Source organism: Rhineura floridana, chromosome 12 (assembly GCF_030035675.1).
Source record: "Rhineura floridana isolate rRhiFlo1 chromosome 12, rRhiFlo1.hap2, whole genome shotgun sequence".
In the NCBI taxonomy this organism is placed as follows: Eukaryota; Metazoa; Chordata; class Lepidosauria; order Squamata; family Rhineuridae; genus Rhineura; species Rhineura floridana.
This window is the reverse complement of record NC_084491.1, coordinates 42,575,231-42,596,133: the sequence shown is the minus strand read 5'-3', so window position 1 is coordinate 42,596,133 and position 20,903 is coordinate 42,575,231. Positions and strand designations below refer to the sequence as shown.

At 43.0% G+C, this 20,903-nt stretch overlaps 1 protein-coding gene across 3 annotated transcripts in view; it reads right to left on the bottom strand.

The window, feature by feature from the left end:
* Window positions 1-20,903, bottom strand: part of NCAM1 (neural cell adhesion molecule 1) — a 223,497-nt gene that overhangs the window by 14,515 nt on the left and 188,079 nt on the right. For 2 of the 3 annotated variants that reach the window (XM_061592241.1, XM_061592242.1), the window contains exons 14-15: window positions 10,159-10,283; window positions 6,642-6,822 (exon numbers count right to left, since the gene is read on the bottom strand). In XM_061592241.1, the coding sequence (XP_061448225.1) occupies window positions 6,642-6,822; window positions 10,159-10,283 (306 nt within the window). Of the gene's footprint in view, window positions 1-2,531; window positions 3,926-6,641; window positions 6,823-10,158; window positions 10,284-20,903 lie in introns of those variants that run through there. The other variant, XM_061592243.1, reaches the window with a different exon arrangement.

The window sequence follows — 20,903 nt, the reverse complement described above, 5'->3', positions numbered from 1 at the left end:
GGCTCTGAGGATGCAGACCGCACTCTCCCAACAATCCAACTGTTAACTGAGCATCCACAGTTGGTCTTTTCACTTGAACTTTACACCAGGCTGTGTTTTCCGCAGCATTTAGTTGAGCAAAGGCTGGGGAAGATGTGTGTGTGTGTGTGTGTGTGTGTGTGTCCAGAAATCACCAAGCACAGATGTTAAGTCTCAAAACAGGTGCAAATAAAATGGGGGGCATTTCATTTATAGATGTGCAGAGTCGTGGGTTTCAAAAGTATCTTGTGTGTCATCTAATTTGATCCCTTGCCCTCAGACACTGTATCTCATGCCAAAAGCATTCCTGAACAGGGATGGCAGGAAATTCCACCTCTGTTGGAATTTGAGCTTGATTCTAGGGTTCCTATTAGGATGGACCAATTTCTAGAAACAAACCTGGGGGTCACCAATTTGTGGTGGATTCCAGGCTAAATCTAGAGGGAAGAGATGTCCCCAGCTGCAGTAGACCTCTCTCCAAATCCTGAAAGGTTCTGAAGGTTGTGGTAAGACTTAGAAGTTATTTCCAATTCCAGTCAAGACTTTTTGATAAACTTCCCAAACAAACCAGAGCAGATCGGAAGTGTTTACCCTCCTCTATCCCCCAAGGTGGGCCTTTCCAGTCTTCTGTGAATCAATTTCACTGCCTAAGGGTGACGGAAATTCCAAGTACTGCTATGTGGAAAAATCCTGGTGGTTGTATCCATTTTGTTATGTAATGACATTTGAGAGGCGCTTTAAAAAGGTTATAATAAAGCAGAAATAGCAGCACGCTGGACTCTGAATCAGGGAAATGCCACCCAGGGTTAAGTTACTTCACACTAACTACCACTCATACGGTGGAGAATGTGGTGCCCAAGGAATAAAAACATAAATTTGGCATGTTGTGTATTCCCAGCTAACCTTTTAAAGTTGAAAGGGCAGAGTGTAGCATCATATGGGCCTTGCAACACAGCAGTGGAGACCTAAACCAAAATGTTAAGACAAGAATGCACTGATCTAAGTTGTACTAGCGGATACTAGAGATGGCAGGACCAGTCCATTTCAGTTCTCTCAGCTTTTGATTTTTCCAACTTTAAATTCAGTTCTCCACATTTCTGCAACAATTTGCTAATTTTCAAATAAAAAATCCTCATGAAAACTCTTCTGCATTTTGGTGTGCATTTCTCTGAATACATTTTGTATGCAGCTTTGATTAATGTACAAATGTAAGTAATGCATTTTTGTATAGTACTTTCACAAATATATTCATTTTTATGCACACTTTCCTTTAACAGATGTGCTTTTTAAACATTGGCTGGAGAACTGCATCACAACATTCAGCTAAGTGTGAATTCCGTAGGACTGCTGTGTTTTGGTTCTCATATTGTCTTGGAAACTGTGAATTCAATAGATTCAACTTTAAATGTGAACTGGATCAAATTTCTCCCCCGCTCCTAGCTGGTACTCTGATTACTTTGTCCATCATTTGGGCCCAGCCCACGGTGAGCGTGTTGGCAAGCACCGGGAAGGACTTGAGCAAACAGTTTGAAATGGCCGCCACACAACCAGATATCCACATGAAGAGGCTCTTACTTAAAGACGCATGAAGGCCACTGAGATCCCACGGATTCAGATATGTAAAAAGAGTGACACTGAAACTGTATTTAATGCTGAGAGCACACTCCCAACAGGTCCGTACAAGTAGTAGTGGCAGGGGAGTGACAGCAAACTTCTCCTAAGGGCATATCTCACATGATGCATTTCTTCTATATTCGCAATGCTGCTCATGGCAAACCAGTTGTCTGAACAGCTTGCTTCAAGCTCTGTTGTATGGCACCGTAAATTTTATAAACACAAATTGAGTGGCATGCATATGAAAATCCTGGCCTGCCTCTGTGCCGAATGTTTGGCCATTGATGACATGGTCTTCCCTTGTTGACAAACACAACAGTTTGGGTCTCTTTCAAATGGAACTAGGACAAAATGAAGATGCGTGTGTGTGTTGGGGAGGGGATGCTGATGTTTTGTTATGGTATGGATGCGATGGGGCCAACAGGCAAAAAAGACCACAATGAACCCTCCTCCCCATCCCTACCGGCATGCTCTGGAGGAGCCATTCCCAAGCTCCCCCCCCCGCCACTTGAAAATGGCTGGCGGCCTTGATGGGCCACTTAATTATTTTTCTGCTTGTTGTAGCAATTGTAATGGGCTGCAGGGTTTTTAATTTACTTTCATTGCTTTGTTTCTTGTATTGTATTACGATTTGTACTCCACAGAACTCAAGCTTAAATACAATCGAAGAGATAAAAGAAGCCATGAAAATAAATTAAGAATCGTAACAATCTGAGTGTTTAAGGCAGGCGTGTTGTGGACCACCTGAACGAACCTTGCAAATTCACTCGTGGTCCATGGACCAGCCTGGGAACCCCTGCTTAAAGCACTGCAGGTGGCATGTGTGCATGCGTGTGCATGCATGTAAGATCCTAGGAAGGCAAAAAACTGAAAGCCTAGAGTGAGGGGGAACAGTCCTTCTTTTTATTTGCTTAATTACTAAGATACAAGGAGGTGTTGTGTACAGGGGAAAGGTGTTGGCACAGTTTTCTCCTGGCCACATTAAAACAGATCCTGAAATGGGGTCTGGGAGGAGCACTTGCATTCCTGGCAAACTGTCCATGCCTCACTAGGAAGACCCATTTAGTGTGTTGAGAAGGACTGCTGGTGGAGATTTACTACATCAAAAGGGTGCAGTACTGCTCATCACAAATAGAAATTTGGGGTGCAAATTCAGATGAATGAACTTTTCTTCATGCCCACTGGCTGAGACGCTGAATGGGGGTGGTAGAAGCCTGATGGTGACAGAGTGACCTGTACCACTTCAGACTGCAGGAGGGGTATGTTATTTCTGAATGCTCCCCCATATTTTTTTTTAAAAAATGTTCTGCAAATTAAAGTTTAGCTTATCGGGGAGGGAGGTTCCAGATCACCCTTCTTCCTGTAGTGATGCTTTTCTGCTTCCAGGGAGCCTTTCCACTTAGGGGGTCTTCAGCCCAAAGTGGTATAGTCCATTCTACCACCCAGAACTCTTATCAACTCATCTGATCGCATGGGTAGCCCCATTATTGTCACTGCCATGTAATGGGATGCAATGGAAAGAGTCCATGAACCCACAGCGAACATCTCACTGAACCAACTAGATTTTCATGGGTTTTTCAATGAATGTAAGGTATGGCATACCATCTTGAGTTGGACCCCTTTAGGCAAACCAGTTCCCAAGGATTTCCAACACATGACCACTGCAAAAGTCCCAGAGGGGAAAGAAGAAGAAAGGTCCATCCTGATTTACCCCAAGAAAATCCAGTCTCACGAAGATGGTAAGTCTGCAACCATAAATTTTGAATGTTGCTTCTGATTATTTTATTCTTGTTATTTTTTAAAAAGGCTCTTCCTGTACTATCGGCAAGGATGAACGGTGATGTGTGAAAATGGCAACAAAGACCAATATCAGAAACACAATTCTTTCCCTATTACAATTTGAAAAGTATAACCAATCCAATTTGTTTTGACATCCAGTCGCTGAAAACTGGAGACGGAGGGAATCACTGTGTGGTATGCACACACAAAACAGTAAAAAATGCCCAATGATAACCTTGTCTCTCCCTTCCTCATTACAAAATAGCAAGTCTCTCTCTCAAAAAAATAATGGTCTATTGTGTTCCACAATTTATTTCCCGACCCTCAGAAGCAATCCTTGGAAATAAGGAATTTTATCTTGTTTTCAGGCCTCGGCGAGAAAACCAGGGTCTTCAAAAGCAAATCTCTGACGGTGTTGTTGTATGCAAAAGTCTCTAACAGAGCAGGAGCAGAGCTGCCACGGAGATGAGCCACAAAAGAAAGGGGGACGAGGCGGCTGGACTTCCCAAGGTTGCTGCAGCCACCAAAAATGATTCCCAGGAGGGAATGGTTGGGTGTGAGGGTTTTTTGGGGGGGTAAATCATCATTGTCATTATTATTAAAAACAAACAAAATGGTGTATGTGAAGTGGATGTTTCCATTGGTGTCCAAAGTGACATGTATGATGACAGACACAGGAAAGGAACGGGGTGAGGGGAGGGATTGGGGGAAGAAAGAGAGAAAGAGAAAGAGAGAGAGAGAGAGAGAGAAATAGGTAAAAGAAAAATACATCATAAATACAGAAGAAACAATAAGAATTTAAAAAGCTTCCTTAACTTAGTATAAAAAAATTGTCCAAAAGATAAGAAAAACAGAGCAGCGGCAGCAGCGGCAATGATAATGGGAAAGGTTGATTTGGAAGCTGGCAGCAAGAGGGAGAATTTTGGGGAGGGTGGGCTTGCAAGCAAACAACACTGAAATCAACGTTGCAACGCAGGGCGCTTGGAGCCAGAGAAACAGGGTCTGAGCTGGTGGGATTTGGCAAAGGAACACTGTGCTTCCTAACGGGGATTTTTAAAATTAGGGAATGATGTCTCTGACGAGGTGCGCCTGGCACCAACACTGTTATCTTTTCGGCACCAGGTCAAGACCTTTCTCCCAGGCATTTTAGCATGCGTTTTAAATTGTTTTTATATTGTTTTAAATTTTAAAATTGTGTTTTAAATTGTTTTTAAAATATGTGTTTTAAATTGTATATTTGTTTTAATGTTTTTGATTGCTGTAAACCGCCCAGTGAGCTTCGGCTATGGGGCGGTATACAAGTGCAATAAATAAATAAATACTAAAATAAAACAAAAATTAATAAGCCGACTTCTGCCCCACCCAAGCAACTTCTCCACCAGTGTGGGAATTTCCTCTGGCCACACGTGGGAAGGGAAATGCTTCCTTGCACTCCTTGGGCATCCTGGGGAAGCCCCACGGACCATAAAGATACTCACAAAACCCAGAAAGAATGGGGAAGAGATTGGACCTCATCTCCGAATAACCACTTGGGCTTCCCAACAGAGGTACGCTCATACCTTGCCTGGACTAAGGATTTCTAACAAGTTAGCTGCTCCCATTTCAGAATACATAACGCGGCTGAGTATGCACCACAGGCATGAGAGATGGAATGGCATGAGCTGAATGGGACCACGTGGCGCCATGTTGGAGGACGGACACCACTGAACAAGGGGGGGGAGATGAATGAAACCAGACATCAGCAACCTGGTGCCTTTGATGTTTTGGGGTACAATACCCACCACCCCCACCCAGAATGGTCACACTGGCTGGGGCTGATGGGAGTTGAGCTCCAAAACATCTGGAGGGCATCAGGTTGGCAAAGGCGAAGCTAAGCAAACTCCAGCAAGATCATGGCTATTCAATGCTCCTCTTCCTCTCCCTCCCGCCCATCATTGTCAGTCTTAAGACTCCCCCCCCCCACATCCAAATCGGGTCGGCATAATGTAGACTACAAATCCTCTGGGCAGGGACCAGTATTGCCACATTCTGTACATCACCTTGCACACTACACTGGTCCTAAATAAACACACCACCATAGTAGTATCATCCACTCCACAAAAGGGAAGACAAGTCAGTCTTTTCTGGTCCCTCCCCCACCTCAGTTGAGAATTTCTCGTGCCCCTCTGCTAACCCCAGGAGCTATTTACTGCGTTTGATCTTTATCTTGTAAACTTTTATAACCTCCTTTTTAACTTGGGTCATAAAACAAAGCTGAAACAAATGTTTTGGGAAAAATTGAAATTTTGCGGGTAAAATCCAACCTGAAAACCAAACGACCGAATTTCAGACTCATTCAGACTTGGCCTTTGAAATCTGACACTGCCAATTCTGTGAATGATTTTTAAGACATTGATGTCAAATCTCAACTAGGCAAATCCAATCTCTTTTAAATACCTTTTCAGTAAGCTTTTTTTTCTTAGAAATCTGGATCTAACAATAATTTGGAATGTTTTTTTGGGGGGTGGGGAGGAGCGGGAAGGAGGAGTTAAATTAAAACATATACATTTAAATTTTGAATCGGAGGACACGCCTGAGAACAACCACTACCTCACCCCAGAATTTGTTTCAGCTTTAGTCATGGAATTTGATTTTTGAATAACATGATGGTGTGGAACATTAGAGCTGCAAAACAGAACATCAGTCTTTTTAGTATGTTACTGTGTGTGCCTGTTACAGAGACTCTGTTTAACTGGATGTAATCTTTAGCTCCCAGGAACCATGGGAGCTGTAGTCCAGTAACATCTGAAGGGCTACAAGTTCCCCATCCCTGCGTTGACAGCATTGCCATTGGAAGGAAGGAGAAGTACATTGCAAAGGAAATCCCAAGTGACAAAATGATGCCTGAGACCAGGACTTCCCCGTTTGCTTCAATTATGGGTTGGAAGAATCTCACCTGAGTACCATGCATGACAAAGAGCAACCATTTCAAGGACTTGGCTGGGGGAAGAGGAGGAATTGGCCAAACAAGGCAGACTGTACATACCATGGATCAACCTACCATGTTTGGTATGTACAAGGCTGAATAATTAATTTTTAGATGGGTAACCGGTTATGAGAATGGCTGTAAGCAAGCAAGTTGCTGAGGATTTTTGGTTGGTTTGTTTTTTACTTAAGCACATTAAGGGATGTGGTGCCATTGCATTAATTTCAAGCAGAAAACAATGGCAGGAAGCCAGTTGTTGCCATACCTGGGATGATGGTTGGCTGCGCTGAAGTCCTGAAGGCGTAATGTGCTGGCTGGGATTTCCCTTGCTGATTCTCTGCAATCACATAGACCTCGTACTCTGCGTTCCAGTCAAGAGCCTTGAGTATCACATGGTCACTGCTGGAAGGAAGGCGCATCTCAGGCTTCCATTCAGTGGAATGCTTCTGCAGAAATTGGGAAGGGGAAGATGGATGGAAAATGCAGGGGAGGGCAGTTTAGCAGCGAGTTGTGGTTCAGATAAGGCTGTGATTTCACAGCAAGCAAGATCGACTACATCCAGACAAATGGTTTATCTCCCACTCCCGTTGCCCTGAAGTAATCACTTTTGCATGCAAGTGGTAGGAATCATAGCAACATAGGAAGATGCATTGTAGCTAGTGCTATGTTAAAAAAGTTCTGCATATATTTTTTACCATTCTCCATCATTTAATAAGAAATGAAAAGGTATCCAAAAATTATCAAAGGGGAGAGAAAATTGAGGTGAAATTCTGGTCCACGACATTTGTCGAGAGATGAGAGGAGTGCAATCCTACTCTTTATTTATTTTCATATTTATTTATTATTTGATTTATATCCCGCCCTTCCTCCCAGCAGGAGCCCAGGGCTTTTACTCTTTCTTGACCTCTCAGCGCCTCTGGATACTGCTGACCATGGTATCCTTTTGTAGTGGCTTAGGGAGGTACCACTGTACTTCAGTGGTTCTGCTCCTACCTCCAGGGACATTTCCAGGAAGTAATTATGGGAGGCTTCTATTGAACACCATGGGAGCTTTCCTGTGGTGCCTTGCAAGGTTCCAACTTGTTCGCCATATTTATTAACATCTATATGAACCCACTGGGAATGGTCATCAGGAGCTTTTGAGTGAAGTGTCACCAATATGTGGATGACACTCAGCTCTACCTCTCTGTTCCACTGAATCAGGAGCAGCAGTTGAAGTACTAGACAAGTGTCTAGAGGCAATGATGGGCTGGATGTGGACAAACACTGAAGCTGAATCCTGAAAAGACAGAAGTGTTATGTGTTCCACGTTCTCGAGTCCAGAAGATGGGAAGACGGCCTGTTGTGGATGGGGTTGCACTCCCCTGGAAGTGGCAGGTCCACAGCTTGGGGGTATTCCTGGATTCTGCAGTCACTGGAGACTCAAATGGCCTCTGTGGCCAGGAGTGCCTTTTCCCAGCTCTGGCTGGTTTGCCAGCTTTTGCCCCGTTGGGTCAGAGATGACTTGGCCACAGTGCTCCATGCTCTGGTAACTTTTAGATTGGATTTTTGCAATGCGTTGTACGTGGGGCTGCCCTTGAAGATGACTCGGAAACTTCAACAGGTCCAAAATGCAGCACCCAGATTACTGGCTGTGGTTCCTTTTAGAACCCCTGTTCTAAAGCAGTTGCATTGGCTGCCAGTTCGTTTCCAGGCCCATTTCAAGGTGCTCAGATTAGTGTTACAGCCATAAATGACTTAGGCCCCAAATATCTCAGATGTTTGGGGGATGGTGGCCCAGGAGAGAGCTTTCTTGGTGACAGCCCCTAAACTGTGGAATCCCCTCCCTACAGAGGTGCATCTGGTACCTCCATTGTGCAGTTTTCGATGAGTGCTACAGACACACCTCTTTACCCTGGCCTTCAGATTTTGAGATATGTTTTCAGAACCCACCCTATTCTTTTGACTGAAATGTGTTTTAATTCTTTGTAATACTGTCTTTTAGATTTTGTAACCCACGTGAGGACCTTTGGGGAAGGGCAGGCAAATAACAACAATAACAACAACTCCCGTCCTTCCAAGCTGAAAGGCTTCTGGCCTTCGAATACTGCTGGAACCCAAACAATTGTTCACAAGTTTCCCTACTGGATGCTTTTTGGACTGGTCTGTTGTTGCAGCTATTCTGAACTGACACAGTTCTGCGCACAGTTTTGCTGGCCCACCAGTGCGTGTCCCAAGCAATCAAGCTTTTTACTATGTTTTTAAACCCTTTTTTTAAAAAAGATGTCTTGAAAGCTTTAAAAAAATGTTTTTAAAGATGTTTTGTTTTAATGTATTTTAAAGTCTGTTCTATGATGCTTTAAAGTGTTTTTAGTGCTTTGGTTTGCCGCCCTGGGCTCCTGCTGGGAGGAAGGGCAGGATGTAAATCAAATAATAAATAAATAAATAACCATTCATGGTTCCAATTGCTGCTGCTTCGATCTACTGTTTCCTGCTTCCTGTCCCATTCTCTTTTACTCAGTGCAAAGGGAGACACAACATCTTCACAACAAGCTAAGCATAGTGGAACAGCACACAGTTCCAGGAATGAAGTACGTCACTCCTGGAGTGAATGTAGAACTAACATGTTTGAAAGGTGTTAAAAATAGGGCTGAGATGAAACTTCCTTGGAGATGTTTCTACAGAAAATAAATTGGGGGGAGGGGAGGATAGAAAAGTATGAAAAAAATTGGGGGAAGATGGGAAAGAAAATCTTGCAGGGGACTTACTAGGAAAGCACTGTCTTTTTAAACAACGTTTCCCCTCATTCTTAAAGTTAACACAAGAAGAGCCTGCTGGATCAGGCCAGTGGCCCATCTAGTCCAGCATCCTGTTCTCACAGTGGCCAACCAGGTGCCCCTTCTGGGAAGCCCAAAAGCAGGACAAGGATGCAACAGTAACTCTCCCCACTTGAGTCCCCAGCACCAAATACACAGCTGCAATTAGCAAAAATTTAAAAACAGGTATACACAACTACATTATACGTGTGGGTAGGCTTCATTTTTCAGTTTAGTGTTTAGTTTTTAGCAGGCATCGTAACACATACAGTGAAGGTGCCTTCCTAAAGATGTTGTTGCTTATTAAATGTCTATCCCGCCTTTCCTTTGAGGAGGAGCCCAGGGCAGCAATGTTAATAGGCAAGGAATTCCAAAGCAGAGGTTTTGCTGCATGGAAAGACTGACTCCTCACAGAACTGGAGTGAACATTATACGACCCTTGTAGAAGTGCAGGTGCCACAGACCAAAGCAGTCAAGTAGACACGTGGGTAAGGTGATCCTTCCAAGTAAACTGGAACCAAGCTGTTAGAGGTAGCCAACGTGGTGCCCTCCGGATGATCTGGACCGCAACTCCCCTCACTCCAGATTATTGGTCATGTTTGGTGGGGCTGATGGGAGTTACAGTCCACAACATCAGGAGGGCATCATGTTGGCTACCTCTGGTTAGACACTAGCATAATCATTTAAAAAACGTTTAATTGCCTACAGATGTGCCCTGGATTAGCTGGGCAGCAAGATTTATAAATAGATATACTGGCTTGTATCCAATGCAGCACTAAGTAAGCGCTCTCCTGTCAGCATGAGAATTTCTTCTTCTTGTCTAAAAACAATGGTGTTTCAGAATGATATGCAAATGTATACAAATTTAACTAGCAGATTGACTAAAATCATACAGAAAAGGAAAAACATTTTTAATCAGTTGATAGCCCAAGAAACAAGCCAGAAAAGGCTAAGTGGGGCTAGACCGGCTGTCTGTCTGTTACTTACAACTTTGTATTTGATGAGATAGTGCCGAATGGGGGAGCCGCCATCATCTTGCTTGATGAGGTTCACTTTAATAGAGTTGCCATCTTCTCCCATGTGGCCTTCCAGCTTTGGAGCGCTGGGTTCGCCTGCAAAAATGGTACGATTCATGTTTAACAACCACCTAAGGAAACGTAATTGACTCAACAAACTAACGAAGGCATAAGTTGAAATCCTACAAGCATGACATTTGAAAAGGTGGTAGTTGTATGGCATATATTTCTTGTTTCCTCCTGGAAGGGCTTTCAGAATCCCAAACCTCTAAGCACTACCTTGCTTAAAACCCCTGGCTTGGTGTTTACAATGAAGTCTAGATATTGAGTTTGTTATGCACAAACAGGATCCAAAGAGGATTCTATATTGATTCTACATGGAAACCTATGGGGCAATATCCCTGTTTCTTTGGATCTGTTTGTAGACAGTCACAAGCAGCTATGTAGCTGCATTACTATCTTTCTTATCTTCCTGTCATGCTGGGCAGATCACTTAGCACTCCAGTTGGCAATTTTTTTGGGAGGCGGGGGTGAGATTACCCAATCATCCCAGATTTTCAGTTTAGCTACCTCACTATCTAAACAGCCTTGACTCCTGCTGTCATTGTTTATTCATTTATACTACCCATGCATCACTTTCCCAGCTTTTATAAACACTCAAAGTAACATACAAAAATCCTAACTTGAACTCTAGATTTCACACATCCTTGACTAGGATGATGTTTGTCACTGCAAACTAGAGATGGGCCAATCTATCAAGTTTGATTTCTCATTTTTCTGATGTTCAGTTCAGTTCTCCATATTACCACATCACTTTGAGATTTTTTTTTTTTAAGTCCTCATGAAAATCCAGCATTTTAGTAGAATTTCTCTTAAGATACACATTTGTATGCAATTTTGCCTAACGTACATATTCTGCAAAGAAATTTAGTATAATGCACTTTATAATGTTATTTTCACTAATATGTGGATTTTTATGCGCATTTTACCCTAGTATATGCATTTGTGTACACATTTCTTGGCTAGAGAACTGCAGAAGTGTGAATTTCAAAAGACGGCTGCATTTTGCTTTTCCTATTGTTTTGGGAAGAGTGAATAAAGTGCCTTTAAATGCCAACCAAACAGAATTTCTTCCCCACCCCACTGCAAACTCTCTCTCCTTGACTCACTCTCCTGGACTGCTACCTGCTTGTAACTACTTACTCATTAGAATTAACAAAAAGGAACAGCGGTATCTGACTCAACCAAGACCACAGCCTATGAATAATTCATGGAAGCTACTTATCTGCCATGTACTTAACAGCTGTGCTCTCTCTCTCTCTCTCTCTCTCTCTCTCTCTCTCACACACACACACACACACACACACACTTGAACATGTCTTCTTGTAGCTTTACAATATTGACTTATCTCCAAAACCAAAAAATAATTAACTAGTCTTGGACCTCCTCTAAGTTTGATTACACAAAGGTGTAAGAAGAGTACATTAAGATGAAGACAGTCTGACAACTCCGTATCTTTAGGAAAATGTCAGAAAGGAGCGCCAAGGGTACCACCCTGGCTGCAGAACCAGGAGTCATCCAATGAAACTGACCAGCAGTAGAATCCAGACAGACAAAAGCCCTCACTTCCCACTGGGGCATTTGGTTGGCCATTGTGGGAAGCAGGATGTCGGAGTATTTGGCTCTTTAGTCTGATCTAGCCGAGTTGTTCTCATGCTATTATAAGAAGGCAAGACATAGTAAGTTATCAGAAGATAGACTCAATTTATGAATAGTTAAAGAGGGCCATTTCAGTTCAACACCGCAAGAAATTTCTTGATTGTGAAAGCAATTCTCTAACAGAGTGTACATGTGGAGATGGATTCTCCTTCCTGAGAGGCTTGCAAGGGAAAGGCCAGATAGCCATCTTTTGTGAGTATCTTACAAGGCAGCTTTTCAAAGGGAAGAATGTTTTACCTACATAATCAAAAGAGAAAGGGGACTTTCTGAGCCTCACAACAGGTGCCGAAGCATGGTATAATCCCAAAGGAAAGAGCACCCAAAACATTTGCCTTGCATCATGGATATGATCATGTGAAAGAATAAAGGATACTTTTGAGCCCTCTTTTCTAGAGATGCCACTAAAAAGTTAAACTGAAAGCATACTTGGAAGTTCTGATGCAACTGAGTTTTTATTCAAGCCTAAGAATTTCCTGAGGGGCCCTAACCCTATCTAGATTTTGTGGTGGATCATGCAACTCTACTGCCCACGAAGAAAACAAATAAGCAGATGGCCTGGGCTCTTGAAGAGCCACTTGGCCCAACCCTGCAACGTGGGATCTATGGTGATTTCTCTCCTTGCACCAAACAAAAATGATGCCAATATTTGCATGTTTTGTCCCAAAGGGCAGGTAAACAGATGCAAAGCAGCAGAAGGAAGCCAACAAATAGGCAAACTTTGCCTTAATATAATAATCTCTTGCCTTTAAAATACCCTTGCCCTTCTAGCATAATTCAAATATCCATATTGAGGAGCAGTGCTGCTACAGCACCAACAAATCAATGTTTTTGTTAATAGACAACAGGCCTGAGAAAACAACATGCACATCATCCACCCTTGGTTACTTCCAGTGCTCCTGGTCCCTCATTTTCACCTGGCTGCCATTCTTGCCACTTGTCAACCTGACACCGCCATGGGTGTGTGCCTATCTGTCAAATCAATACTGGACAGAAAGTCCTCCACATTCCACCTTTTCTGTGGGAATTGATTTGTGCTTCCCCTTTTTCTGAAGGCAAACTACTCTGACATGGAATTTGGCCACCTGACAGCCTATGAGTGAGGCAATGACAGTAACTGAAGGATGAGAGAATGTACAGTTTTCCTTGGGTAGTGGTTATTGATCTGCTTTCCAGGAGGTGATGAACAATTCATTCTTCACACTGGATTTATTCTTTACAGGATTCTTTGGTCCGGTTATTTGCCCTCAAGCATCTTTGTTGGAAACTATGTATTCATACAGGGACTCTCTCTATATTAGGATCCAGAGACTAATTAACAAACTGGTACCAAGATGTAAAGCCAAGCTGCTTTGAAGTTCATTTACATGGCTTACATGGAAAAGCATCTATGGCGGATCATGTCTTTTGGCTTCTGTCAACTGCAGGACATCTTGCCAAACATCTGACCACAATTGCCAATGCCCTACTGTCAGTTCCAAGATTCTCTTGTCAAAGTCAGTGTCACAAGTTGCAGTTAGGTCCAACAGCTGTCGACAGACACATTCGCCACTAACGTTAGTCTTTGAAAGCTTTGACAAATTGATGAACAATGTGCCTGTTCAGTATGGCAATAAAAAATCCACAGTTGGCCAAGCTTATCAATGGTTACTTCTCAAACTGGGGGGAGGTAACAAGTGGGGTACCACAAGGTTAAATCCTGGGCCCAGTGCTCTTTAACATTTTTATTCATGACTTGGATGAGGAAGTCCAGGGAATGCCTATCAAATTTGCAGATTATACAAAATTGGGAGGAATAGCTAGTATCCTGGGAGACAGAAACAAAATTCAAAGGGAACTTGATAGGCTAGAGCATTGGACTGAAAACAAAGAATTTAGCAGGGATAAATGCAAAGTTCTACACCTAGGAAAAAGAAACCAACTGCACAGTTATAAGACGGAGGATACTTGGCTTAGCAATATTACATGCAAGAAGGATCTTGGGATTGTTGTTGATCAGAAGCTGAATATGAGCCAACAGTGCAATGTGGCTGCAAAAAAGGTAAATGCTATTTTAAGCTGCATTAACAGAGGCATAGCTTCTAAACTGCGTGTCTATTAGGCTCTGGTTAGGCCTCAGTTCTGGATACCACACTTTAAGAAGGATGCAGACAAACTAGAACAGGTTCAGAGGATGATCAAGGGGCTGGAAACAAAGTCTTATGAGGAGAGACTGAAAGGAAAGGGCATGTTCAGCCTCTTCAAGTACTTGAAAGGTTGTCACACAGAGGAGGGCCAGGGTCTCTTCTCAATCATCCCAGAGTGCAGGACACGGAATAACGGCCTCAAGTTACAGAAAGCCAGATTTCGGCTGAACATGAGAAAAAACTTCCTGTTATAGCAATATGCCAATGGAACCAGTGACCTACGGAGGTGGTGGGCTCTCCAACACTGGAGGCATTCCAAAGACAGCTGGACAGCCACCTGTTGGGTATGCTTCAAGTTGGATTCCTGCATTGAGTAGGGGGTTGGACTCGATGGCCTTATAGGCCCCTTCCAACTCTACTATTCTATGATTTAAAGAGCATACCTCAGAAGATCAAGATTTTTCTTAAAATAGTAACAGTAAGAAAGGGTCATGGTACAGAAACCTAGGCTTACTCTTCAACGGACAGTGGTATTTTCAGATAAAAGAAACATCTTGGTCCAATTCAGTGAGAGCGGTCCTCAGCAGAAGATTCTACTGGGTGGGCAAGAAGGGGTGTGCCTGATGTCCTTAGAACAACCCTACAGCTGAAGTTTTGCTCAAGTGCAATCCAGAAAATATTGTGCTCCTTGGATGGAGAAATTTCTTCTTCAGAGGCAGACTTGCTGTTGGTAGAGAAGGAAAATTCTGGAACTTGCAGACAATTTAAAAAGTACTTTACTTTGGTACACTGCAGAACCACCAGAAATACAGAGCAGCTCAAACGTTGCCTGAATTCTCAATGAAAGGAAAAATAGCGCAATAAATGTTCTTCTCTCCCTCAGCACTCAACCAATGAAATGGTCAGTATGCGGAATGAAAGGGTCAGTGCATGGAAGAATTACTCGCTGACGTAAGATGCTGTGATGGTCACTAACACAGCTCTTCTTTAAAAGGAGAGGGCCTATGGATGACTATCAGATTAGAAACCCCATGTACTGGGGACAAAGATCTGGCTGGTGAAAGATGTGTGGTCTGATCCAGCAAGACAATTCTTGTGCTTTCACAGACATGGAACTCTGACAATTCTATTTCACAGCAGCCCTGATGCTATTTGTTTACGGAGCACGAATGCCGTTGTTTTATAATTGCAAAAATGTCTTGGGATTATCTACAGCAGAGAGGAGATGCACCTTTGTTAGGTATAACTGCACCATTATGATTTTTTTTTTTAAAAAAAACCACTTTTGTCATTTTGGGTTTCCCACTAGCAATATGTAAAAAAAGTGAACCAAACACCCAAATCAGTCCTGACTCAACAGAGACAGCTGAAACCTTCAGAGTAAAAAAGGATAATTTCCTCTGACATGAATGTATTCTGGATCATAACCTAGCAAGAACAACTTGATTAGCAAGTGTCCTAATTCATCCCGTGGGGTGCATGCATTTGTAAAAACACCCTGTTCTTTCCCCTCCTTCATTCCAATAATGATTGACAAGTAGAAGTGGCAGTGAGGTCTTGTATGATTAAAGCTCTGGTGCTTTTAGCAAAGGGCTCCATGTATATATTTCCCACTGCATTAGGATGTCTTATCAGGAATAATGGGAAATAAATTACTGCTGTCAAAATAAATGAACATTTCTTTTACTATGCGCTGCATTTTCCCTGGTTCCTTCTATTATTCATACCCTAAGAGTAATTCATACTGGGTCACTTGGAAATTCATAGGCTAGGCTTTTTCAGCACAGATGTTGCCAACCCAGAGTTCAGGATGCAAGGATTTGGGAACAAATTACTGGGCAACCCGTCATCTCAATGGAAGCTGTGCAGGAGCATTTCTAGGTGGATTGTGCCCTTTGGGTTTTGCACAGGCCATGCTGACAAGAGAGAAAGCTTGCCAAAACATCCTGCCCACTTATGGCACTCATTGCCACAACATGTAGTGGTAGCCACTAGCTTAAGGTCTGTACACGTTGCTTGCTAATGCTTTGCATAGTACTATTATTATTGTTATCATCAGCAGCAGCAGCAACAACAATTACTAATGAAACCACAGAAAAACAAGCAGGGCAGACCCTGGACCATGTTATATGAAGGCTGCTGAAGGATTCCAAGGCAGTGGTAATCTGGAAGACTTCTGAAGTCCAGCAATTATGTTTCAGGAGCTACCAGGGCTAGAACCACAGGTTCACCATGCGCTGCATCACAAGGACAGCAGGGCAGACATACCCGGGCAGAGAATTGGCCGCAGGACCTGAAGTGACTCCACCTGTCCAGGCCTGCCCTTGGATCTCCCTCACCTGGAAGGGGGGTGGGTTTCTTGGCCAGATTGGAACTGTGCTTGGACAAGTTTCCGTTTCTGGTTCCTAATCTCTGGTTCTCATTCCACAGCACCCTATGGTCCAGCACTGCTTGGGCACCCCCAGCCCCCCAAAAATGCCTTTGTAATACAGTAATTAAACTTCTCTGGAAACCTTTTGTGCCACCCCATCGATATTTCGGCCTTGTTTTTTTTTTATGAGAATGGGCTACTTTTATCAATAAAATGCCTCATCTAGCCCCTTCCTGTTGCACAAGGAGAGCCTTGCTGGATTTTACAGAAAGGTTTCAACTAACCCAATAACCTGTTTCCAGCAGTGCCTGACTACATGCCTAATCTTCCTCAAAGTGTGAGAGTTAAATGAACAGCACTGAGGTGTAATGATACACATTATATGGTTAGCACCCTAACCATCATCAGGTGAAGCTGTCGTTTTCCTGAAATCTGTTTTTCAGGAACTGGGGTTCTCTGGACCGTGAAATGTCCTTAGATTTGTGCCTCAGAAAATTATTTTCTATCTACCAAGAAGTTAACTGATTTTGACACTCTCTCAGTGCAGGGGCAAAGGGAAGAGAGTGCTCTGACTACCTAACAACAGCTTACTGTCCACCGATTCCATAATCAAACAGGCTGCACACTCTTTTGGTTGCCGCTGCTGCTGCTGCAGGCTGTAGGTTTTGCAAACCCCATTTCAGCATAAAGCGATCCAGAAGTTACAGAGCTTGGAGGCAAAGTTACACTGCAGAGCAAATTAAATGGGAACAAATGAGTTCTGACAGGAGGGGGGGGGAGTGTACCAGGTTACTTCTCATGGGTGTCCTCAAAGCAGTGAGATGATAATGAAATAATTACCTTTCCCCACAGCAGATTACAACTCCCCTGTCCCCTAAACGGCCAAAATTTCTGGTTTGAGGAATTTCTGGTTGTGGAGCTGGGAAAATGCTTGCCTGGGTCACCAGTGCCTAACCGGTTCTAAAAACAGCTGACCCTCAACAGCTGTTGTGGAAACACCTAGGAACAGATGTAAGCTAGTAGCACTGCCTGCCCACTGCCTTTGAAGTTAGGCAACATTTGCATCACTAGTGTGTTGCTATTGTCTCCAAATGATGCTCACCAGTGCTGACTGGGTCTGGAGCGCTTTGCTCTCCATCACCAATAGTAGCACATCTTTGTGAGATTTCTGCTACAAAACCTGAAAAGAGCTCGAGCATGTTTGCTTCTTTCCCACCCTTTTTTACCACACAGCATCGCATTTGTCAGAGCAAGCATCTATGTAACTCACCTTGTGGTGACATTTCCCTGCAACAAATTCATTGCAAAACCCCATGATTCTGAGCAATTTTATTATTAAAGTGCTCTTGAAAGCCTAGACACACCCTCATGGCTATGAAATATCATTTGAGGGTGTTGTTTTAATTCCAGAAAAGCTGTATACCTCTTCTAGGTTCATTAGCATGTGAAACTGCCTTACAGCCAGACCATTAGTCCATCTAGGAATCTGATTTTTTCTTAAGCTGGAGATGCCAGGGGTTGAACCTAGAACCTTCTCTATGTGCAAGGCACATGCACTGCCACTAAGCCATGGCCCTTCCCCAGGGAGATCATGTGCCTCCAAACTGCATCACTCAAATAATCATAATGAAAAATCATAATGCAGAATGTAGGTTTCTCTCGATCTGCATAGACTTGTGTTTCAAAAACAACAGCAGGCTAAAATTGTGCAATTGGGGTTAAAAACATGAAGCCTAATGCTCAGGGCTTAGTGTGTAGGTTTGGACCAAGACTCAGTTTTGCTTAGAGCAGAGTAGTGAAATGGAAATGGACTGCCTTCAAGTTGATCCTGACTTATGGCGACCCTATGAATAGGGTTTTCATGGTAAGCGGTATTCAGAGGGGGTTTACTATTGCCTTCCTCTGAGACTGAGAGGCAGTGACTGGCCCAAGGTTACCAGTGAGCTTCATGGCTGTGTGGGGATTCAAACCCTGGTCTCCCAGGTCGTAGTCCAACACTCTAACCACTACACCACACTGGCTCTAACTTAGAGTAGTAGACCCACTGAAATCTAGAATAGGTGCTTATATTAATTATCTTCAGACAAGAGCACTCACACATTAACTGAATGAATGAGTGGGGTCACAGCAGCTAGCCACCTCCCCCACCCCCCAACCCTGGCATGTCCCTTTGGTCACACCCCTGCCCTTCACACCCATGTATTCAACTAACATGCAAAAAGGGCCACCCCACAAACATAGCTGCAATCCAAAGCAGGGTTGGGGATGCAGAAGCTCTCCAGGTTTATTTTTATTCTCTATTTATTGCATTTACACACTGCCTTTCTGCCAAGAAACCCAAGGCAGCTTACTGTTTCAACATACACAGACATAAAATAAACAACAGCAGAGTCCTGTCAGGCTGACTGATGGCACAAACTCCCTGGGCCGGGGCTTCCTCGCTCCTGCCTTACGACGACACACAGGTCTAGGGTAGCCCCCAGGAAAGATGGGGAATGGGCTGCCCCAACAGATCTCTCAGGCTACTGCTGGTTCTATCAGGAGTTGATGGTCTCTGCTCTCCGGCTTGGACTTCCTCCCTTCTCCAGCCACACCCCTAACCCTGGCATGACCCTCTTTGTTGCTGCCCTCCTTGTAGTTGCGATGCTTCTGGACAGCAACTCCCATCGTCCCTGTCTGATGGCCATATTGGCTGGGGCTGATGGGAGCTGGAGTCCAACAACATCTGGGGGGCAATGCTACCCCATCCGTGTCCTACAGTTTAAGTGAACTCAATGGAACTTACTTCTGAGTAAATAATAAAGTGAGATCATACAATTTCATGTTACATTGTGAAGAATATGTGTTATGTTCGCCATATATGCATGTCCATTTTTTACCAAATTCTGTTGGGACTTTGCAGTTATCAGCTGGAACATCCTCTTGATTAAGCTAGTGCTTGTAAGCAAATAGTATAAAAAATGAAATGCATTCATTTCAAAGCAGGGGTAAATGAAAATGCATAGGTATTATTACTGAATGTCTCTGACATGCTTGATGTTTTTAACTCAAAGTACACAATTTGGCCAGAAATGTTGGCTTAACCACACCACTTCAAGCTGTAAAAAGAAAAATAATTATCTAGTCATAAACACTCATGCAGATTAGTACAATGATGCTTCCACAAAAACAAAGAAAGAACAGTTCATATCTTTAGTACGTTAGTACAGGGGCTGGGCCAAGATTCCCCCTCATCGCCCCCCCCCCAAGTTTTCAATAGTTCAAAAGTTTGGCTCCGCCTTAGTACAGATGTTCTGTCCAGACCAACTGATAATCTTAACATAACTCTCACGTGTAAATAGCTGAAGAGAAAAAGAAATGTTATTAAAAAGTGTATACAAAACATCATGCACATGCACATGAAACAGAGAGGGAAAAGGAGCTGGGAAGGCAAGATGGCAGCTGGGAGAGTGAAGGGTACCCCATTTACACAGGGCCTTAAGAGTTATTTATTTATTTATTTATTTTATTGAATTTATTAGTCGTCCATCTGGCTGGTTATCCAGGCACTTTGGGCGATGTACAAAATAGACGTACAAATACATTAGACATTAAAAATCTAAAAACAATGATAATAAAATCTAGCTAAAATATAGTTATTTCTGTTGGTTCTGTTTATAGGTACACAAATGAGCCCTGTAATAAAATGTTAGTCTGGAGTGCTTCTCTTCATGGTTCCAGTCAGGCTGGAAAACTCCATTCCCCAAGAGATTTGGTTGGCCTCCTTCTTCTCCAGCTTTAGGCAATCTGTCAAGATATTTTTATTTTTTACCACTTAGCTTTTAGGTTTGAAACTTTTGTCTCCACTATGGATTAAGCTGTGGTTTTTTTATTCAGCCCTTGTTTTCATTCTATTTAAAATTGGTCATATTGCATTTCAGTTGTTCTTCCTGGAAGCTGCTTTGGGGACTCTTTTTGGGGACTGAAAAGTGGCATGCAGATAATCTTATAAATAAATAAGCACATGCCTATAAGATCTCTTATGCTTTAAGATGACAAAAATAAGCAAATTTCCTTATAAATAAAATAAGCAACTTTCCAGGCCTGAAATCAAAAGGCTTCCTTGTAAGTGATGTGCAATGGCACACAGTCAGCTAGGCACATTAGGACAGGTTTTTAATCATTTGCTTTTATCTGAAACCAGATAGAAGACAATTTGTACCTGTACGGCTGCAGCTGTATAAAATGAGAAACCACTGATCCAGACTCCCTCCGTCTACAGACGTTTCCATCTCAAAACCAGCAGAGATGGCTACTGGTTTTAGAATTTGAAAGATGTACTGCAAGACTGAGGGGGAAGGGAACAGAATTTTCAAGAGCAAGGACTTGGGGAAACCACGTCGTGCGGTGATTAGGGTTTTGGACTTAATTGAGGGAGATCTGGGTTCAAGTGCCCCCTTGGGGCTAATCACTATTTCTCAGCCCAGTCTAATTCACAGGGTTGTTATGAAAACAAATAAATTA